General features: G+C 38.1%; 1 protein-coding gene across 10 annotated transcripts in view; it reads right to left on the reverse strand.

The window, feature by feature from the left end:
- The window catches only part of EPHA5 (EPH receptor A5), a 356,553-nt gene extending 346,055 nt beyond the window's left edge, over positions 1-10,498 (reverse strand). For 5 of the 10 annotated variants that reach the window (XM_047719425.1, XM_047719424.1, XM_047719422.1 and 2 more), the window contains exon 1: positions 9,609-9,791. In XM_047719425.1, coding sequence (XP_047575381.1) covers positions 9,609-9,786 — 178 coding nt within the window. In that variant the 5' untranslated portion in view covers positions 9,787-9,791. Of the gene's footprint in view, positions 1-9,608 lie in introns of all 10 variants that reach the window. The other 5 variants (XR_007125337.1, XR_007125335.1, XR_007125336.1 and 2 more) reach the window with 3 other exon arrangements.
- Between the last annotated feature and the right edge of the window lie 11,261 nt (positions 10,499-21,759).

Consider the following 21,759-nt stretch of genomic DNA (forward strand, 5'->3'; position numbering starts at 1 on the left):
TCAATAATCAATGTTAGTTATAATTATGGTATACAGGTATGTCTACTCATTAGTATGTAAATAGAATCCTACATTTCATAAGCAGTTCTAAATACAGTACATTCTAAACTTCCTTACACCTGTTTATGTTAACCTATGTAAAAAGGATAAGCCTTCACAGAATTATATTAAAATCTTTCTGAAAATATAAAAAAAATATATACTTCCCAGTACTATTTCAAATTCTGAATATAATTGAACAGACCAGAAAATCATATATTTCAGACTAAAAGAGTGATGTCAAATTATAATGTCAGATATCTTTTTTAGGAAACTTCTAAGAATTTAATTCTCCCACCTATCCACTGGGTCATTTCAACGACTATCTATCCGTCCACCTATCTATCTGTCAACCAGGTAAAACTAACAAAATACTATGCTAGGACTAAATATCTAAAATATTTGAAGATATCTCTTGATACATTTTGCGGCTAGTAAGCAAACTGTGACCTCTACCTGGGGAATAATGAGGTAAAATGCAACATTTACAACCCATGACCCTTATACTTGTGGTTTTCTATTTCCTAATCAGATCCCAGTGTTCAAAAGCAATAATGAGGAAACCAGCAGAAAATTCAGACCACATCATGTCATTGATTTCTATCCTGGTTAGCTCTATGGAAATTTTGCACATTCAATTCTTTTTTTAGATTGTTCTCTGTCCCAGTTTCCCTTTAATCATCCAGGGCAAGTGAGATGATAACCTGTGATTGTGAAATCTTCTCTCAAACAGCCTGTATTTAGTAGCGGGGGAAATTGAGGGGCTTACATCTGGTGTATACCTGCTCTGCTCTAGGAATTTCATTAGGCAACATATATACATTCTTATTTTATCTCCACAGCAACCCTATGAGTGTGTGTTAACACTTGATTTTAACTATGTGGAATCTGAGGTAGATGGTTCAAGACCACTAATGTGTGATAGAGCTCATTTCATGGTGTTTACATCTCCTCACTCTGCACTACCCAGTATGAAGCACAATTATTGTGAAGTTAATTAAAATTAAGCTACTGGGCCTTCAAGGACATAGGCCACTTCCATGCTATTAAGGCACTAAGGAAGTGTTCACTAAAGCCATAATTCTGTTATATTTGCAAAGGTAAGATATTTTTATATTCCTTTTCTTAAGGAAGTTTCCTCTCATCATATAAGTTTAAAAACAGAACTGCTGCACACAGTGCTTTCCTGTATCCTGATCCTTACCCAGTAAGTGAGGGGTGCACAGGCATGCACTACGTGGAGTGTTAATCGGGCAGAGTCCCAGAACTTTCATTTGTGACATTCACTACCAATTAGAAAGTTGTTTCATTTTGTTTGTTCTACAGGACAATTATGTAAAGTAGGCAGTACCAATTACAAATAAATGAACTGAGGTTAAAAAAAAAAAAAAAAGAAAAAAAAAAGAAAACTGAGTGAGCATCCACAGAACTTAGGGCTGTTAAGCAATGGAGATTAGCCAAAAACAAAACAAAAACAAAAACAAACAAATAAAAAACAAAAACAAGGCTAGTTTGTTTTTGAATTTCAAAGTCAGTGTTTGTTTTTGCTTATTTTTCCATAATTCTATAACATTTCATCATTTTTCAACTTGTGTTTCATAAGCTTAAATCAAAAAACGGTGACTCCAGTTCTCTAAGATTACGTGGTTCTATTGTTAGGTGTTCCCCACCCCCTTCCAGAGAAGCCAAATATGATGGTTTGAAACTGGACATGGTTCAAATCCTTCAGACACAGAAGTTTCCAAGGATTTTCTGCTTTTCTCACAAGGCTAGTTGTATACCCTTGTAGGAGCCTCATTACACTGCCCAGGGTAAAACTCTTGAGGGAGAAGAGAGAGTCCACTGCTATCTTCCACAAGACCAGGTGGCCAGCCTCACCTGTTCAGCTAGCTCGAGAAAGCCAAAATCTGGCTCACAGAGAAAGCTCCTGCTGAGGACTGCTGGGCTGAACCAGTGCCAGCCGGATCTACCTGCTGAGTTTGTCTTTCCACAGAAAAGACATTAACAAGCATCCTGGAACAGGAAGTTACAGCTGGTGGAAAGAAAGTGAGCTATCTTATAAGAAACATAAAGCTCACAGAGACACCTTAAATTCTTGTGTTTCTGATTTATGAATTAAATAAACAATGTATGACTTAGTTTGACACAATATGCTCTTCACCTTTGGAGACTGGGTCCCATGCTTTATTTTACAGACTATTACTTCTCACCCAGTTTGACATCATGACCTCCTTGAGGGTAATGGAACATAGGAGGCATGTGTTACTGTCCTTTTATCTTGCTTCAACTTTGTCTGAATGGAGTGTCTGATAGGAAAGGTGGGAGGAAGGAGGGTTGGAAAGAGAGTAAAGGAAGGACCTGAGGGAGGAAAGGAGGGATTGAAGGAAGGGGCTGGGGGTCAGGGAAAGGGAGATTTGGCAGATAAAAATAAGAGTGTGACATTATTATAAGAGAAAAAAAAGACACTACCCATTTCTGAGTAAAAGAACAGACTGTATTTTCTCTAAATCTTCCAATACTTAGCCCGAAACATGTTTCCAAGTAGGAACATTTTCTCGCAAAGCATATGCAAAATATTTCAACCCTCAGGTTTTGGCTCTTTGATTTTTTTTTTTTTTCTCCCCCAGAATCACTTACTTAACAGAGCTATGGGCCCAGTTGAGTTAGAACTGAAGACATGTGTGATGGATGGAGAAGATGGCCTGGGCATCAGTCCAGCAACTAAAACAGAATTAGAATCATCACAGACACTTTAATCCCAATTATTTAATCTGCGGGGTGTCTAACACCATAAGTATTTGGCACGACTCAACAAAACAGTAGAATTTACAGAGAAACAGAAGAAAAAAACCTAATTTGATGAAATAAAATAGTTTTTTTTATTAGACTATAATTTATATCCTCAGAGCATACGTGTAACAAATATAAACTTAGAGTAAGTGTGGTGGGGGTGGGGTAATGTATTTTTAAAAAATAATATAAAAAATAAAATGCAAGCACTATTATTAATATCAAAGTCATAGTGATACCATCTTGACATCTCTTCCCACTCTTTGTTTCAGCCTCACCGTGATTTTTCTACACACCCCTAAATGTGTCCATGTGCACCTGGACCATCCTCTGGTGAAATTACTGCACTCTGCTTAATGAATGCACCATGATTAAAGCCATGAACACGTGAGGAAAGAATGCATGACCTAGGGTTGATTTTTGACCGACAAAATTTTGTATGGTCTTCAATAGTATATGAAACAACTTAAATGATATGAATAAAATAACACATAAACTGGTCAGAGACAAAAGGCTGGAGTTCCTATAGGAAAAGAAGAGCTAGAATAAACCTTAATTACAAACAGAACCTACCAGGTTTCCCTTAACTGAAATACATTGAAAATGGTATTCTAAAGGCAAAGCTCACGCACATTTTAAAAAGGATTTTCCAGCAATTTTTCAATGGTAGAAATGACTCTTTAGGGTTTCTTTCAAGTGCTAAAGATAAAAAAAAAAGCATTTAAAACTTGTACTAACACTAAATGACAGTTAATAAATATTATGCTAAACCACAGAGTTTTCAAAACCACTCCACATTTCTCTAGACACAATTTCCATATTTATGTACCTTAACAGTGCTTTTCCTTTTTGTATATTCACTTACTTTTTGCTTTCACTAACAGATATTAAGTAAGGTTTTTTTAAGATAGTAATGAAAGAAGCTAAAACGGAATTTAAAAGTCTACATTTCTCATGAAGTTCATTGATTAGAATTATATTTTAAATCATTTCATTGTTTTCTATTATTACTGTAATATAAATTTTAAATTGAAGCTACTTCTTGATTTTATGTGATCAAAATAAATGGAATGAATGAATCCTATATCTGTGAAATTTATAGTGTCAGAAAATGAAAATTCCAATCACCTTTCAATACTCAAGAATATCTGTGTCACTATCTATTTATACCTTGATTTATAAACAGCAATTTCATAGCACAATTTGTGGCATTACTGATCCTACTATATTTGTGGAAAGTTCTTCATTATGACACCTTGTATATGTTAATAAATGTATTATCAAAAATGAACTGTTTTCTAAAATTTGAATTTAAAATTTTAGACATTTTTTCTTCAGCAAAATATATTTTTTGTCTTCTTCAAACACTTTAAAATCTCTTTCATTAACTTGGAATAAAGAAATTTCTGGATAGTCAGAAACTAAAAAGAGAAAAGTAAATATGTGATAAAGGGAGACTTTTCCAAATACTCATGCTAATTGTTTTGGAAGTTCAAACCAAATACTTAAGGGTGAATCATTTTAGTTTGTAATTTAGATGTTTTTAATGGAACCAATAAAAGACTTTCACAGTGAAAAACTCTCAAATCTTCCAGTTTCCTAATCACTATATAGTGCTTTAAAAATTATGAGTAGATCAGAGATTCTCTTATCTTTCTTATATCAAATACTTCTTACTGAATAAAAACATTGTGTTTATTACTTTAAAGATATATATTATTAAGCTTCTTAAAAAATGTGGAACTTTTTAATCTGTATTTACAAAACCTTTAGAACTCATTTTTTTTTTATCTACTTTGTACACATTCATAAAAACAATAAGTGTACCACCACATCTGGGATACAATTTTTAATGTGATTTAAAAATACATTAGGTGTGTTATGTATACAATAGACTAGGATAACTCCTTCAAAGAAATCACCACCTAACCAACTGGATTACATAAATTTTGATAAAATAACGAAACGTGTGTTTACCCAGTAGAGCTACCAGTAGGAGCTATTCTGCTCTACAGATAAATACATACAAAGAACTGCAAGAGTCATTCAGAGTCTCTAAGGTGATAATTTACATTTTTTTGCTTGAATATCGCTTTTATAATAAAATATATACTCTTTCTGAAAGGGAAAAATGGACAAATACTGCAATCAATTTTTAATGGTTTATAATAAGCAAGGATGCATATTCAAACTTCAGTTAATTTTGATGCTTTACAAAAACAATTGTAAAACTATTTTAAAATGGTAAAAAATGCATAAATCATATTTGAATAACTAGGTAACTCTGCTAATTTAAATTCAAACCACTCATTAGTAAAGTGAAATATATCTGGTAATTTAAATGCAAAAAATGAAGTAAAAAGAGTTAACAATACTTTCTATAGTAGTTATGTCTTTAAGATACTAGCAGCACATTTTTTTTAAAAGAACATTAACTTTGACTCATATAAGTAAAAATAGCTATAGTTAATATAATAATGCACATCATAGTCTATTTTTATAGTCAAAGGTAGAATGGTTTCCTCCAAATGAAAGGGAAATTAATTAGTCATTCAAGCAAATACATAATAAGAAAGCACTCCAAACAAAGGAGATTCAAGTGGTCAAGTCAATCAGCAAAAATGTAGTGAAAGTAACTAAAGCATAGTCATTTTCACAACAGTAGCAATATTGAATAAAGTCTAGTATCTAATTATATAGTTTGGCAATGTTTGTCTATAAATAGCTGTATCACCTAATTTTGACATTTTATGTAGAAATATTCTAAATGGTCACATTTTGTAGAGAAGAGTATTAATAATATAAATAACAATAAGTACAATAATGCTTCTAAGTATAAAAAATAAACCCTTTAATCCTATGTAGATTGAAATAAAGTGATATTACAAAAGGAGTATTTTCAGCAAAAGGAGAAATTTTCATTGTAAATGCAGGAATTGTCCACCCTCTCCTGTCTTCTATGAGGAAATGAAATCTTCTCACCCTGTCACCCTGCACCCAAGATTTTTGTCTACGTCAAAAAAAAGCTTAAAATTAAAGAGTCAACCCTTTACCCCTCTTTCATGCTTTATAAAGCAAAAAGCCAAACTCTTCATGGCCTCTCTCTTCTAACCACCTAAGATTCAAATAAGGGTAATTGCTCTCTTTTTTTGTTCAGTAGTGTCCTGGTGAGGGAATGATTTTACTGTCCCTTTTCTGTGGGGTCCTGCCGTTTTATCTAAAAGGAAATGAATTATAACAGGATGACAAGGCCACAAAACAAAGCCATTTAGTTTACAAATCTATTATGTCCTTCAATCTGTTTTATGGGCCTGGTCCTATTATAAAGCAAGAAAAACCCTAAAACAAACTCTTTTTTTCCTTTCTTTCCAGTGGAAACATCTACAATTTTATGATTCTTTAACAGTTTAGCCTAAAATGTCTTCACTGTGTGTGTGTGTGTGTGTGTGTGTGTGTGTGTGTGCGTTTTTCCCCAAGAGTCCCTCTACCCCACCTTCTCAAACGTAGAAAACATCAGAAACAAGAAACTGGACTTTTCGAATACTAAGTGCTGACAACTGTCAGAAGCACTTTACTGGGACATCACTGACTGTAGCTTCAATGAATTAAGCTTGATTCACTGCGGGTGAATCATTTTCAATGCAGAGCTGTTCAGCAGTAATTGGCCAAGAAACCCTGCTGCGAAAAGCACTTGTCAAATAATGCTTGTTTACAAATATATCTCCAGACAGCAAAAAGTGGCAGTTACTGAATAAGTTCAGGGCCACCTCCAATATTCATAAAAGTGGACATGCTCTCTTTACTTATTAAATCTATTTACATTTTCACTTGTTGATATACTTGCTAATGTTTGCCCTGCTTGATCAATCTCAGAGATAAGTTTCTTGTTAAATATGCTTCTGAATTATTTTATAATAAAAGTGTCTTGTATTACACCAGAGTTCAAAGGTTTCTTCCACATGTAATTAATGCCTAATATATGTAAAAAGACAACATATTTTTTTCTTATCTTAGAAATCAGTCTAAAGAGTATTTTCTTCTTATTGTCTTTTATCCAATATATCTTAACATTCATTCCATCTTAGTTTAAGATTCTAGATGTATGTTTGGCCTTTCCTGTACAGTTCTGCTTATTTATGTCTACCAAAGTTAAATTTTAAAAATGACTAGAATACAAATTGTGAATGTAAAGTCACATTTATGTCTATCTGCCTTGAATTTTTTTCTCACATACTGGGATCATTCATATTATATATATATATATATATATATATATATATATGCACACACCCATATATATATGCACACACACACTATAGTCTGGGAAGTCACTAGGTAGCTATAGGTTGCAGAAGGCAAAGTATATGAGAGCAAGTTATTAATGGATGCTGTGCATACATCAAATCTTTCTGCCCCTGATCTTCCAAAGGCCTTCCAGAAATTAACAATCAAAAACAAACTTTAAAACTCCAATTGGAATCTTTAAACAAATTAATAAATTCCTATTATTAGTATCTTAATATAGTATTGTTTGATTTATAATAACACATGGAGAAACAAAAAGAAAGGGGAGCATAAATTTTATAGAACAGAAGTAATGTTCTGAGATGATACCAATGGAAAGATGGAAAACTGTTGGGTAGAAATGGAATGAATGAGGTAAAATCATATATATTAATACGATTTTATTTCCTACTATGTGAAATAGTGATAGACCCCTGCAATCCCCACCTCACTAGGGCCAAAGTTTTGCTGTGTGTTCCACTAGCTGGCATAAGGACAAGACAACCTGTGGTTGTTAGGTCTGTGAAATCAACCAGTCTACCTTCCAGAAGATTTGAGCTCTGCTTACATCACCTTAAGAGGCCAGTGCTATTTCCTAGCTTCTCTCCCATTCCCTCTGCCTCTTCCTCCCAGGCGCAGTCCTGGCCCTTGAGGCAACATTTTTCCTCCTTCCCTAACGGAAAGCTTCTACTCCCCTTCATCTCTACATAACCACTTCCTTCATCACACCTGGGGGGGGGGGATGAAATATAATGGGAACAGGAAAGGATGAATGACAGTACTATCCCTGCTACTCTTTAAATCCAAACCAGGATGCCCCTTCCGGTGGCATACGACAGTTCATAAAAGGACTCCAAACCCTGTCACCATCTTCGGGACTTCTAACATCATGAATCTAACATGAGAGGTTAATAAAACGACTATGACTGAAAACACTTTTTCAACTTTACAGAGAAGGGGGAAAGATGCGGATGGGGTTAAGCATGAGAGATTACCATAGCTAGCTAGCTAGCTAGACTGAGCTACATAGAATCTTTAAATCAGATTTAAAACAATAAATTGAGGGTTAAAGAGAGAAGTTCACGGGGTGGGGTGGGGTGGGGCCGGGAGTAGCAGTCGGCCCCGCTTTCACACGGTTCCTAGGGAGCTGGCAGCGCTCCTAAACCAGCTCAGCGCCTTCTCCTGCAGCCACACAACCCGTGCAAGTCACGAGGACATACACGACCCCGAAGGCTGCTGCTGCTTCATCTTTCTGGTCCAGCGTCCCCAGCCCTAGGAGTGGAAGGATTTTTTTTTTTTTTTTCCCCAAGGCTCTGTGCCTCACCCGTGGCTTGCGGAGCCGATTCAAATCGAAACCCCAGTATTCCAGCCGGGGGTTAGGGTTTTTGATGATGTTTCCACGGTGGAGCTGACCGCTTCCCTGCAGCCGGGATCGGGATCTGAGACGCTCCACCTCCCACCTCCATTCTGGAGGAACGAGCCTTTGAGCTGAGCCCCAGCGCGGCGGGGGTGTGAGAGGAGCCAGCGCCGCTGGAGCAGACCCAGGGCCAAGGGCGGCCGCCCGAGCTGTGGCGGGCCCGGGAACTGAGCACGGCTCCGGGAGCAACGGGCGCCACGGAGGTGCTGCTCGACTCTCCCGCCCAGCCGAAGGCTGACACGGCTTCAGAGTCCGGAGCGCAGGATTGGGGGTGGGGAGGAGGGCTGGGGACTCCAGGCTCGGGCTCGGGCCAGAGCGGGGCTTTCCGTCACGCAAACACCGAGACACGAGCCCTAGTGGGTTCGAGCAGCAACTTCCAGGCAGCGACACTCCACCCCTCTTCCGCCTCCCGCCGCATCCCACCTTCCCGCCTTCTTCCACTTTCACCTCGATGTGATGATGAGCCCCCAAAGTGAAGGGCACCCCACAGTGTGGGGCTCCTTCTGTCCCTCGCCATTCCCCTCCCTCGAGAACTAACAGCTCTCGCCACCCACCCCAGAATAGCAGCTGGCGATGCCCTAAATAACAGCTTCCAGAAGGCACTTTCCCCCAAAATAAAAGCAGCCAGTCACCCCCACAATATTTCCCATCGCCGGCCTCAAATAACGGTTTCTAAGCCCCCCTCTCCCGAGATCGTGGTCGCTGAGCTTCGAACAGTTCCCACTCCTCCGAGCCCGAAATGTCACTTCCCCACGCGCTCCAAGTGAGAACCAGCCGCACCCAACCTCCCGGCGCGGGTCTCGGACCTCTCCTTCCCCCGCGTGCAACTTCCCAGCCCCCCAAACAGCCTCGGTCCGCACGCGGGTCCCTCGCCCGGCGCCCCGCACCTAAGGGCAAACAATGCACCCAGAAACAGCAGAGGGGGGCGAGAAGGCTGGCGAAACCGGACACATGTGAATTGGCGATGCGGAGGGAGATTTCTTCCGCGGCGGCAGCGTCCAGACCGCCCCGACCCGCACTTCCAGGCCCCGCCTCGCCCCTCCGCCCCAGGTCGCTGCGGTCCCCACCCCCAACCTACCTTCGTTGCTGGGGCTGGCCAGGAGGGTCCGGAGCGCGGCGCACAGGAGGAGGCAAGTCCAGAGGGGGGCCCTGCGAGGTGCGGAGTAGCAGCCGGCCAGAGATGCAGGGGTGCTGGGGGTGTCGCCGTCGCCCGGGGGCCTCCGGCGTCCCGCACCCGGGGGCCCCGAGCCCCGCATCTTCTCCTGGCCGCCTCCGCCGCTGCTGTCCCGCGCGTCTCAGTCCACGGCCCCGGCTTCGCGGAGGGGGCGAGGGAGGCTCGCGGTGCCTTCGCGTTCCCCGTGGGGTCCCTTGCCTTCTGGCGCGCGGCTCTTCCAAATGCGGGGACCGCGGGTCCGCGGAGACGTCCGAAGTTTGCTCCCGGCTCCTGCCTCCCTTCTCCTCGGTGGGGCTTACATTAAATACTAGCTATGGCTGAGAGCGCGGTTCTGGACCGGACACCAGGGTGTCGAGAGGGTCCCGCGTCCTGCTTCTCTGCCTCTTAAGACTTTTCAGGATTGGGGGTCTTTAAAATGCCCCTGAGGGGAAGATAAAGATTCCTTTTCAGTCTTCAGGGCTGAAATAAATGATGAAGGGAAGGGAGACAAGTCATCGTAAGTCAAGAAAGATCCTCACTAAAAAGAGGAGGAAAAGACAGGGTGGCTACGGATAAAGGAAAGGAGTTGAGAAAATACGAGCGAGGCGAGCCGAGGAGAAGATCCGGAGAGTTCCGAGCCTGGCAGAAGGAAACAGCTGCGGGCTGAGCGCGGACGAGGGGAGGTCCTGGCGGCGGCGAGCGGGCAGGAGCGCGGAGCCCGGCGGCAGCAGCCCGGAGCTGCGGCGGTCCCCGCGGCTCGGGGAGGAGGCGGCGCGCGCGCGGCTGGGAGGACGCGGTGGAAACTGCACCGCCACCGCGCGCTCCTGCTGGGTCTGGAGCTCTGTCGTCTCCTCTGCCTCCCAGCTCTGCACCTCCCCTCCTCCCCCCTCCTCCTCTCGCCAGCTCCCCCGCCCTCTGCTGCTCGCAGCCTCGCCAGCGAGCATCTACTGTAAGTGTGAGCTGCTTAGACGAAGTCACACACTCGCCGAGGGAAGTGGTCGGGAGGCTGCCGTGGTGAGTGTTGCCTAGCGGTCTCCGGGAAAGGCGCGTCTTCCTCCCCGGAGAATTGGGGCGAAGAATTCTCTGGACGGTGCCTGCGAACACCGGGGCTCCCGGGAGGCGGAAGGGAAATCAGCCTTAGGCTCCGCCGGCAGCCCTTGGAGAAGCGGGTCCCTCGGTTTGGCACCGTGCCTGCTGCCCATCGCGGGCTTGTGGCATCAGCCACCTTGTCGTCACATAACCACGTCTTCGCGGGCTGTGCTGGTCCGTGGCTAGTTTCCCAAACACCCATATCGCTCGCTGCTGCTCCCCCTTTCTATTCTTCCAATACTTTGGCAGCTGGGATGGGATAATTAGTCAACGCTTCCTTCAGAAGTAAATTGTAGAATTTCTAAATATAGACACCGTGACTATAATTGAAATTTCAGGGAGTCAACGAATTTGACTGACTGATATTTGTCGTGTGCCAGGTACTTGACGATGTGATCATTTAATTCATTAATTTCATTGATAGAATGTGTTACAGAACTTTAGAAATTATATGATACGCAGCTATAGGCAATTAATTCCGGTGAAATTGGCACGGGTCAAATAATTTCAGGGTTTAAAAAATATTATTTTAATTTCGTGTATTCTACTGCATTGAGAGATTTACAAATTAATTACCAAAAAACTGGTTTAAAAGAATTGACTTTCTATGCTTCACCTTTATTATGTATTCTCTTGCTTTTAATATTTTTTCTTCAACTTTCTCATTCATTCTTTCAAAGAGATACATCTGAAGGACAATTGTAGTAAACATTGCAAATAAAACATATACCAAAAGTGTGAGTTTGGGAGAAAGGTATCTTGTTTAATTTGTGGTCTAGTAACTACTGTGAAGATTGGGTTTGCATTCGCACCTCATGAAGGGGAGTCCGCTCACTAGCTTTGACATCTAGAGTCTGTCTTCACAATAAATTTCTCATCATCTTTAGCTGATGACATTTGTTTTCTGTTTAAATATTTGTAATAAAGATGAAAGAATAAAGAAGCAGTGATGCAATTTTATAAAGAGGTGGAAGCTCATCTTTGTTTTTTGTTTTTTTGTTTGTTTGTTTGTTTTTTCTGAAATGTTTTGGCACCAGAAATCTAAAAGCAGCTTCTTTTCATTATAATGTGCTCCAAATGCATGAAGCAAATTTAAAGAAATGGCAGTGAATCAGCCTTTCAGTTTGGCAAAAAACTGATGGAAAGTTGAGATACAAAGTTGAATTTTATATTTCTATTTGAAGACCATTCAAAATGTAAACTCCTCCTTCCAAATTATAGTTGAATAACTTAAAAATATCTACACAGAATACCAACTAAGTTAACTAAAACCTAGGGATACATAATAATGCTATTATGGAACGTAGGCAGTTTAAGGGGACTTTGAGCTTGTTACTTTACTTCTATAGGTCTCAGTATCCTCATCAATAAAATGATTTGGAGAAAATGATCTTCAAGTTCCTTTTACTTCCATATCCTTTGCATTTCTAAGTTACTACCCTGTTCACCTATCTCCAATTACTTACTGTTGAGTACAGAATTTTTCAATTTCTTCAGCCTGGCATTGAAAGTATTCTACTACAAAAATCTTAAATGAATTTTCTGTTTTACTTTACCTTAAAACTTGAAATTCAGTATTCCCTAAATAGCCCATACCTCTTCATTTTTATGCCTGGCATTCCATCCCAAAGAAGATTCACCCCCTAAAAATATTTAACCCTTTCCTTCCCACACATCTCTCTCATCTAAAATCCTACCCAGTGTCCAAAGAGTATAAGTAATCAAGACTGATCTTTTCACAAAAAGAAGTGATTTGGTATTCCTTCTCAAAGTATCCATAGCTTATGATGTATGTCAGTCAACACAATGGCAATATTCTCTGAATGAAAAACTGGAACCAATTATTTAAGAACTATAAGTTTATGTATTGGGATGAAAGGAATTTAAACTGGGTATGTCAAAGAAAACTTGGGACGCTATTCACTATGGTTGGTAATTATCTCCTACCCAAAATACTTAAGTCTTCTTTAAGTGACTAAGGCTACAGAAAGCCAACTCTTTAATTTTCTTCACCTTAAATAGCAGCCATCTTCATCATGGTTTTTTAATAACATTTGTCATATGTCCTTGAAAGAATGAACAGCTATAGAATGGAGCTCCAATTACAGCAATGAAAGAGTTAATCAAGGCAATGAGGATGGTTTGATTTGGGCCTCAGTCTCAAAGAGAACTTATATCAGGTCTTGTGTTGTTTTCTTGGAATGTAAATTCTATCTTAGCATACTGACATTGGACCACAGTATTGCATGAAAACTAGATTTGTCTTTTTCCTTCATACTTTACTACCTTGCACCAGAAGAGGCTAAAACTTCAGTAAGGGCTTGAAAGTCCCATTGTTTGCATTTCTCTTGCTTGGGATAACTGCTGTGGCCTCAAAAGGTGAAAGTGGCTGATATCTCTCTAGATTTCACTGTAGATTTGGCTTTTTGCTAAGCTTTCATAAAGAAAAGAAATTCAGGATCACCTTGATAAGACACCTTGAAAGGTTACTACCCTATAAAAGATACTATAGTTAAGTTCAATGTATTAATAATCCTGAATATCTTCACTGAATTCAAAGTGGAACAACAAAAGCAATTATAATAAGCAGAATTGCTAGTAATTACTGAAAATGTGCTATGTGTGAAGCATTACATGATGTTTTACATTAATTATTTTACTTAATACTGACATTTCAACCACACTGTTGGTGCAATTATTAGCCCCATGTTAATGATGAGAAGACTGAGGAAATGCGGTTAGGCAATCTTAGTGGCCCCACAGTCTCACAGCTAATAAGACAACACAGTTTTAACCCATGGCTCTCACTCTGTGTAAAAAAAAAAACTGTAATGTAACGGAAGTGAAGAATAAATGTGATAATCAGTTATTCAAAAAAAAAAGAGAGAGAGAGAGAGAGAGACAGAGAGAGAATGAGAGGACTGTCCCCAAATTCTGCATTAATGGGGACAATTAATAAATAAAAATATTCCAATCTTTAGGTTTACTTAAATCCAAAAGCAGCTAGCCAAATAATGTAGTACACGTCAGATAAATGAATAGAAGAAAATAAGAAACAAGGGAGCCTATATAAGCATTTTTTGGGGAAAAAAGATTGTCTCATATAAACAAAAATGTTCATACAATTTGTGTATAATGGAGAGACAATGGGCCAAATCAAGAAAACAGTGAGTTGTGTGGACAGACAGTATTAGCACAGATTGCCCAAAACTCATTAAACCATGGTAGAAAACATAAACAACAGTCTTTAGAAAAATAATCTAAATAGGGACTCCTGTATGCCTCAGTTGGCTAAATGTGTGCCTTCAGCTCAGGTCATGAGCTCTGAGTCCTGGGATTGCGCCCTGAGCTCGGCTGCCTCTGCCTCTGCTCCTCCCCCCAACTTGTACTCTCTCTCTCTCTCTCAAATAAATAAATAAAATCTTTTAAAAGAATCTAAATAAAACTTCAGATGCCAAAAAGCATTTTTTCCTAAAATGTTATGAAGTATTGGCAATTTTTTACATAGTTGTTTTTTAAATATTTTTGCCTCTTAGCAATATGATCTCTTTGGGAGAATTTTGGGGGTTTTAAGCAAGAGCAAAGCAAAATTTTAACCCATGGTAGATTTTAGATACGGAATTATAGGATAGCCTAATGAACTATAAGATACACTAATGAAGTTAATTTTCAAGTCCATGATTTCCTGAAGAGGATATATATATGGTGATGTTAATTATTTTGACCCCAAAGGAAAAGGCTGACTAAAATGTATTTAAGCAATCAATAGCTCTTAAAGTTCACAACCAAGAAAATGCTAATGTATTCATTATTTTATGTCGCATTTTAATGTAATTAACATAAAACAGATATTATTTTAATTTCTGTTCATAGTTATTTTTTTTAAAGATTTTATTTATTTTTTTGACAGGCAGAGATCACAAGTAGGCAGAGAGGCAGGCAGAGAGAGAGGAGGAAGCAGGCTCCCCGTTGAGCAGAGAGCCCAATGCTTGATCCCAGGACCCTGGGATCATGACCTGAGCCGAAGGCAGAGGCTTTAACCCACTGAGCAACCCAGGTGCCCCCATCTTTTTAAGAAGTCTTTTTAAGAAGTTTTTTAAGAAGTTTTCTGAAGTCTCCAAGTCACTTCTCCCTACTAATGACCTACATTTTTACTATTAATGTTTAATATAATTATATTTCAATTTAATTGATTATTGAGTGATTTAAAAAATAAAGAATAAATACTTTTTAATAAGTTAATAAGGTTTTAATTATGTTATTTTATTACTTAACAATACATTGAAATATTACTTGTAATGAAAACAAAAGTTAAAGATAAAAACAGCTTGTTAAGGAAGTGAAACCATCATGGATGGCGCTGTCTGGGTAGAATATGATGTTATATATTTGTCAAAATGCATAATGTACATAACACCAAGAGTGAAACCTAATGGAAACTATGGACTTTAGTTAATAACAATGTGTCAATATTGGCTCATCAGTTGTAATAAAGTCAACTCCACACCTTAAAAAAATAAATAGGTTTCTATCACAATCTGCCCTCATTTTTGTCTTTTTTATGACTACCAAGAACATAATAAAATCCTCCACTGTCAATGAGTACTAATAGAGAATTTTGTAGCAAAGAATAAGAAGCAAGATATTTGGGCGCCTGGGTGGCTCAGTGGGTTAAGCCGCTGCCTTCGGCTCAGGTCATGATCTCAGGGTCCTGGGATCGAGTCCCGCATCGGGCTCTCTGCTCAGCAGGGAGCCTGCTTCCCTCTCTCTCTCTCTCTCTGCCTGCCTCTCTGTCTACTTGTGATCTCTCTCTGTCAAATAAATGGATAAAATCTTTAAAAAAAAAAAAAGCAAGATATTTAAATAAATTAGCATGAACTGAATAGCCACCGGTTTCTACTGGTGGTAGTGGTGGTTGATTTCTCTAATCACTCCTGTGTTAGTGTGTGAGGATTGCTGACACTTCATCTAACAGGAAGCCAGTGCTGCTGTAGTTGATGAAAAACCAAACTGAATTGCCAGGAATTCTTTGGTGGTTGTTTGCCTCCGGTATCTTAGAAAACTGGCATCAAATGACAATGTGGACAGTGAAATAGTAAGGACTCTGGGGGCTGAAAAAGTAGGGAAAGTGTACTCAGAAGAGTCCCAAGATTGAAGTGATACACTGGGAGAGTGACTCACTTCGCTAAAACTCACCTATCCTAACCATCTTCTGGATTCTGGAAGCATTTACTGTTATGCAAAAAATAGGTTGTAACATTTTTCATATTCAGAGGGAGATTTTTTATAAATACAGTGCTTAAACTCACTTGAAATTCGTAATAATCTATGCATACAGGAACATATTTCATAATCTAGCTAGCTATAGTTTCCTAGAGGAAAAACTGATAAATTTGCTCAGTGGCATAAGTAAATACGAGGTACATATGCACTCAAGCTTTCGATGCTGCTGTTGGTTGTCCATGAAACAGGCATCTAGGTAAAAGCTAGTGGTGTTAATCTCATGGACTCTCTCATGCTCTGCCGGTGGGAAGTGAATCTAGAACATCTTTTGTAGGGTGCTTCAGAATACCATCAAGTGCCTTTAAAATGTGATAGCTTTGCATCTAGCAATTACAGATTTTTAAAATTTAAACAAATAAATTAATTAAAATGCACTAAAAGATGAAACACAATGGTATCGTTAAGTTTTTATTTAAATTCCAGTTAGCTCACATACACTGTAATGTTAGTTTCAGGTGTATAATATAGTGATTCAACACTTCCTACAACACCTGGTGCTCATCCCAAGTGCCCTCTTCAATCCCTATTACCTATTTCACCCATCAACTCTCCCACCTCCATGCCGGTAACTAACAGTTTGCTATCTATAGTTAAGTCTGTTTCTTTGTTGGTCTCTCTCTCTCATTTTTTCACTTTGCTTGTTTGTTTTGTTTTTTATTTCTACATATGAATGAAATCCTATGGTATTTGTTTTTCTCTGACTTATTTCGCTTAGCATAATACTCTCTAGCTCCATCCATGTCATTGCAAAAGGCAAGATGTTATTCTTTTTGATGGCTGAGTAATAGTCCATTATATATTATATAGTCCATTATATATTATATAGTCCATTATATATATATATATATATATATATATATAGACACACACACATACCACTTCTTCTTTACTTACTCATTAGTGGATGGACACTTAGGCTGTTTCCATAATTTGGCCACTGCAGGTAATCCTGCACTAAACAGCAGGGTGCATATAACCCTTTGAATGAATATTTTTGTATTCTTTGGATAAATACCTAGTAGTGCAATTGCTGGATCATAGGGTAGTTCTATTTTTAAATTTTTGAGGAATCTCCATACTGTTTTCCAGAGTGGCTGCACCAGTTTGCATCCCCACCAACAGTGCAAGAGGATTCCCCTTTCTCCACATCCTTACCAACATTTGTTGTTTCTGGTGGTTTTGATTTTAGTCATTCTGACATGTGTGACATGGTATCTCATTGCAGTTTTGATTTGCATTACCCGGATGATCAGGGATGTTGAGCATCTTTTCATGTGTCTGTTAGCCATCTGTGTGTCTTCTTTGGAAAACTGTATATTCCTATCTTTTTAATTGGACTATTCATTTTTTGGGTGTTGAGTTTTATAAGTCCTTTATGTATTTTGGATACTAACCCTTTATTAGATATGTCATTTGCAAATATCTTCTCCCATTTCATAAGTTGCATTATAGTTTTGTTGATGGCTTCCTCTGCTGTGCAGAAGTTTTTGTTTGTTTGTTTTTATTTTGATGTAGTCCCAATAGTTTATCTTTGCTTTTGTTTCCCTTGATGCAGGAGACGTATCTAGAAAAATATTGCTATAGCCAATGCGAGAGAAATTACTGCCTCTGCTGTCTTCTAGGATTTTTATGGTTTCAGGTCTCACATTTAGGTCCTTAATCCATTTTGAGTTTATTTTTGTGTGTGGTTTAAGAGAGTAGTCCAGGTTCATTCTTCTGCATGCTGCTGCTCAGTTTTCTCAACACCATTTGTTGAAGAGACTTTTTCCCATTGGATATTCTTTCTGCTTTGTCCAAGATTGATTGACCATACAGTTGTGGTACATTTCTGGGTTTTCTATTCTGTTTTATTGATCCATGTATCTATTTTTGTGCCAGTAACATTCTGTTTTGATTACTAGAAGTTTGTAAGATAACATGAAGTGGAGAATTCTGATGCCTCCAGCTTTTATTTTTTCCCCCCAAGGAGGCTTTGGCTAATTGAGGTCTTTTTTTGCTTCCACACAGATTGTAGGATTCTTTGTTCTAACTCTGTGAAAAGTACTGTTGGTATTTTGATAGGGATTTCATTAAATGTGTAGATTGCTTTGGGTAGTACAGACATTTTAACAATATTTTTTCTTCTAATCCATGAGCATAAGGTATTCTGTTTCTTTGGCCATCTTCAATTTCTTTCATCTATGTTTCATAGTTTCCAGAATACAGGTTTTTTGCCTCTTTGGTAGGTTTGTTCCTGGGTATCTTACTGTTTTTGGTGCAATTGTAAATGGGGTTGACTCCTTAATTTCTCTTTCTGCTGCTTCATTATTGGTGTATAGAAATGCAACAGATTAGTGTACATTGATTTTGTATCCTGAGAATTTGTCAAATTTGTTTATCAGTTCTAGCAGCTTTTTGGTGGAGTCTCTCAGTTTTTCTATCTGGGTATTGTCATAAGCAAATAGTGAAATTTTACTTCTTCCTTGCTGATTTGTATGGCTTTTATCTCTTTTGTTGTCTGATTGCTGTGGCTAAGACTTCTAGTACTATGTTAAATAACAGTGGTGAGTGTGGACATCCCTGTTAGGTTCCTGATCATAAAGGAAAAGCTCTCAGTTTTTCCCCATTGAGGATGATATTAGCTGTGCATTTTTCATATCTGATCTTTATTATGTTGAGATATGTTTCCCCTAAGCCTGCTTTTTTGAGGGTTTTTGTCATGAGTGAATGTTGTACTTTGTCCAATGCTTTTTCTGCATCAATTGAAATGATCATATGGTTTTTATCCTTTCTTTTATTACTGCAGTGTGTCACATTGATTGATTTGCAAATATTGAATTACCCTCACAACCAGAAATAAATTCTACTTGACTATAGTTAATGATTTTTTAAATGTATTTTTAGATTCAGTTTGCTAGTCTGTTATTGAGCATTTTTGAATACATATTCATCAGAGATATTGGCCTGTAGTTCTTTTAGTGGAGTGTTTGTCTGGTTTTGGTATCAGGGTAATCCTGGTCTCATATAATGAATTTGGAAGTTTTCCTCCGTTTTCTGTTCTTTTGGAAAAGTTTGAGAAGAATACGTATTCTTCTTTAAAATTTTGGTAGAATTCTGGGGCGCCTGGGTGGCTCAGTGGGTTAAGCCACTGCCTTCGGCTCAGGTCATGATCTCAGGGTCCTGGGATTGAGTCCCACATCGGGCTCTCTGCTCAGCAGGAAGCCTGCTTCCTTCTCTCTCTCTCTCTGCCTGCCTCTCCGTCTACTTGTGATCTCTCTCTGTCAAATAAATAAATAAAATCTTAAAAAAAAAATTTTGGTAGAATTCCTCTGTGAAGCCATCTGGTCCTGGGCTTTTTTTTTTTTTTTTTTTTTTTTTTTTTGGTGAGTTTTTCTTGATTACTGATTCAATTTCTTTGCTGGTTATCAGTATGGTCAAGTTTTCTATTTCTTCCCGTTTCAGTTTTGGTAGGTTATGTATTTCTAGAAATTTACCCATTTCTTCTTTATTGTCCAGTTTATCAGCATATAATTTTTATAATATTCTCTTACAGTTGTTTGTATTTCTGTGGTGTTGGCCATCATTTCTCCTATGTCACTTGTAATTTTTTTTGGACTCCTTTTTCCTTTTTTGATAAGTCTGGCTATAAGTATTTCAATTTTATTAATTTCTTAAAGAATTAGCTGGTTTCATTGATATGTTTTATGGCATTTTTAGTTTCCAAATCATTTATTTCTTCTCTAATCTTTATTATTTCCTCCCTTCTGCTAGGGCTAAACTCATTTGTTTTTTCCTTTTCTGGCTTCTTTGGGTGGTTTTTTTTTTTTTTTTTTTTTTTTTTTTGAGATTTTTCTTGCTTCTCAAAGTAGCCCTGCATTGCTATATGCTTCTCTCTTACGACCAATTTTGCTACAACCCAAAGAATTTGGACAGTTGTGTTTTCATTTTCATTTGTTTCCATGTATTTTTCTATTTCTTCTTCTATTTCCTGTTTGATCCATTCACTGTTTAGTAGCATGTATTGGTGGTCTTTCTGGATATTTTTCTAATGGTTGATTTCTAATTTCCTCACATTGTGGTCCGAAAAGTGCATGTATGATTTCAATCTTTTTCTATATCTTGAGGCCTGTTTTGTGACCTAATATGTGTTCTGTTCTAGAGAATGTTCCACATGCACTCAAAAAGAATGTGTATTCTGCTGCTTTAGGGTGAAATGTTTTGAATATATCTGTTAAGTCCATCTGGTCTAGTGTGTCATTCAAAGCCATTGTTTCTTTGTTTATTTTTTGTTTTGACAATCTGTCCATTGATGTAAGTGGGATTTTAAAGCCCCCTACTATTATATTACTATCAATTAATAGCATGTTTTTTATTAATTGTTTTATATATTTGGTTGCTCCCATGTTGGTGTATAAATATTTATAATTGTTATATCTTTTCCTTGGATTGTCCCTTTTATGATTATATAGTGCCCTTCTTTGTCTCTTGTTACAGTCTTTAGTGCAAAGTCTAGTTTTCCCAATATTTAGTATTGCTACTCTGGCTTTCTTTTGATGTCCATTTGCATGATAAATGCTTCTCCATCCCTTCATTACAATCTGCATGTGTCTTTAGGTCTGAGTCTCTTGTAGTTCTTCTATAGGTAGGTCTTGTTTTTTTATTCATTCTGAAACTATGTGTCTTTTAATCAGAATGTTTAGTCCATTGACATTCAAAGTACTCATTAATAGATAAATTTATTATAATTACAATTTACTGAATTGTCTATTTACTATAAATTTATTTTCATTTTATTACTTGTTTGGTCATTATTCCTGGAGATTCTCTCTGATCCTTTCTTTTGGTCTTTTAAGGAGTCCCCTTTAATATCTCTTGCAGGGCTAGTTCAGTGGTCATTAACTCCTTTAGTTTTGTTTGTCTGGAAACTCTTTATCTCGGCTTCTATTCTCAGTGATAGCCTGATTGCATAGAGGATTCTTGGCTGCAGATTTTTTTCCATTTAGCAAGTTGAATGTATCACTCCATTCTCTTCTGTCTTGCCAAGTTTCTGTTGAGAAATCTCCAGCTACACTAAGAAGGGTTTTTCCTTTTATGTTAAGGACTTCTGTTGTCTTGCTGCTTTTAAGATTTTTTTTTCCTTATCACTATATTTTGCAAATTTAATTATAATATGTCTTGGTGTTGGCCTGCTTTTGTTGATTTTGATGACAGTTCTCTGTGCCTCCTGGATCTGGATGTCTGTTTCCTTCCCCAGATTAGATAAGTTTTCTGCTAGTATTTCTTGAAATAAATTTTCTGCCCCCTTTTCTCTTCTTCCAGGACTCCTATACATTTGATGGATTCACTGAGTTCCCTAAGCCTATCCTCATTTTATGTAATTATTTTTTCTCTCTTTTGTTCATGTTGATTACTTTCCATCCCTTTGTCTTCTAGGTCACTAATTCATTCCTCTGCTTCTTCAGCTTGCTGTTCCTTACATCAAGTCTGTTTCCAATCTGGTTTATTGCACTCTTCATTTTTAATTCTCTTTTAACTCTTTTTTATCTTTATGGCAATGGTCTCACTCTTGTCTTCCATTCTTTTCTCAAGCCCAGTGAGTATCCTTATGATTGTTGCTTTAAATTCCTCATCAGACATGTCATTTATATCTGTTTCACTTAGATCTCTTCCTGTGGTCTTATCTTGTTCTTTCATTTGGGATAAATTCCTTCATCTTGGCATTTTG

This window comes from Lutra lutra, chromosome 2 (genome assembly GCF_902655055.1).
Source record: "Lutra lutra chromosome 2, mLutLut1.2, whole genome shotgun sequence".
NCBI classification, from domain to species: domain Eukaryota; kingdom Metazoa; phylum Chordata; class Mammalia; order Carnivora; family Mustelidae; genus Lutra; species Lutra lutra.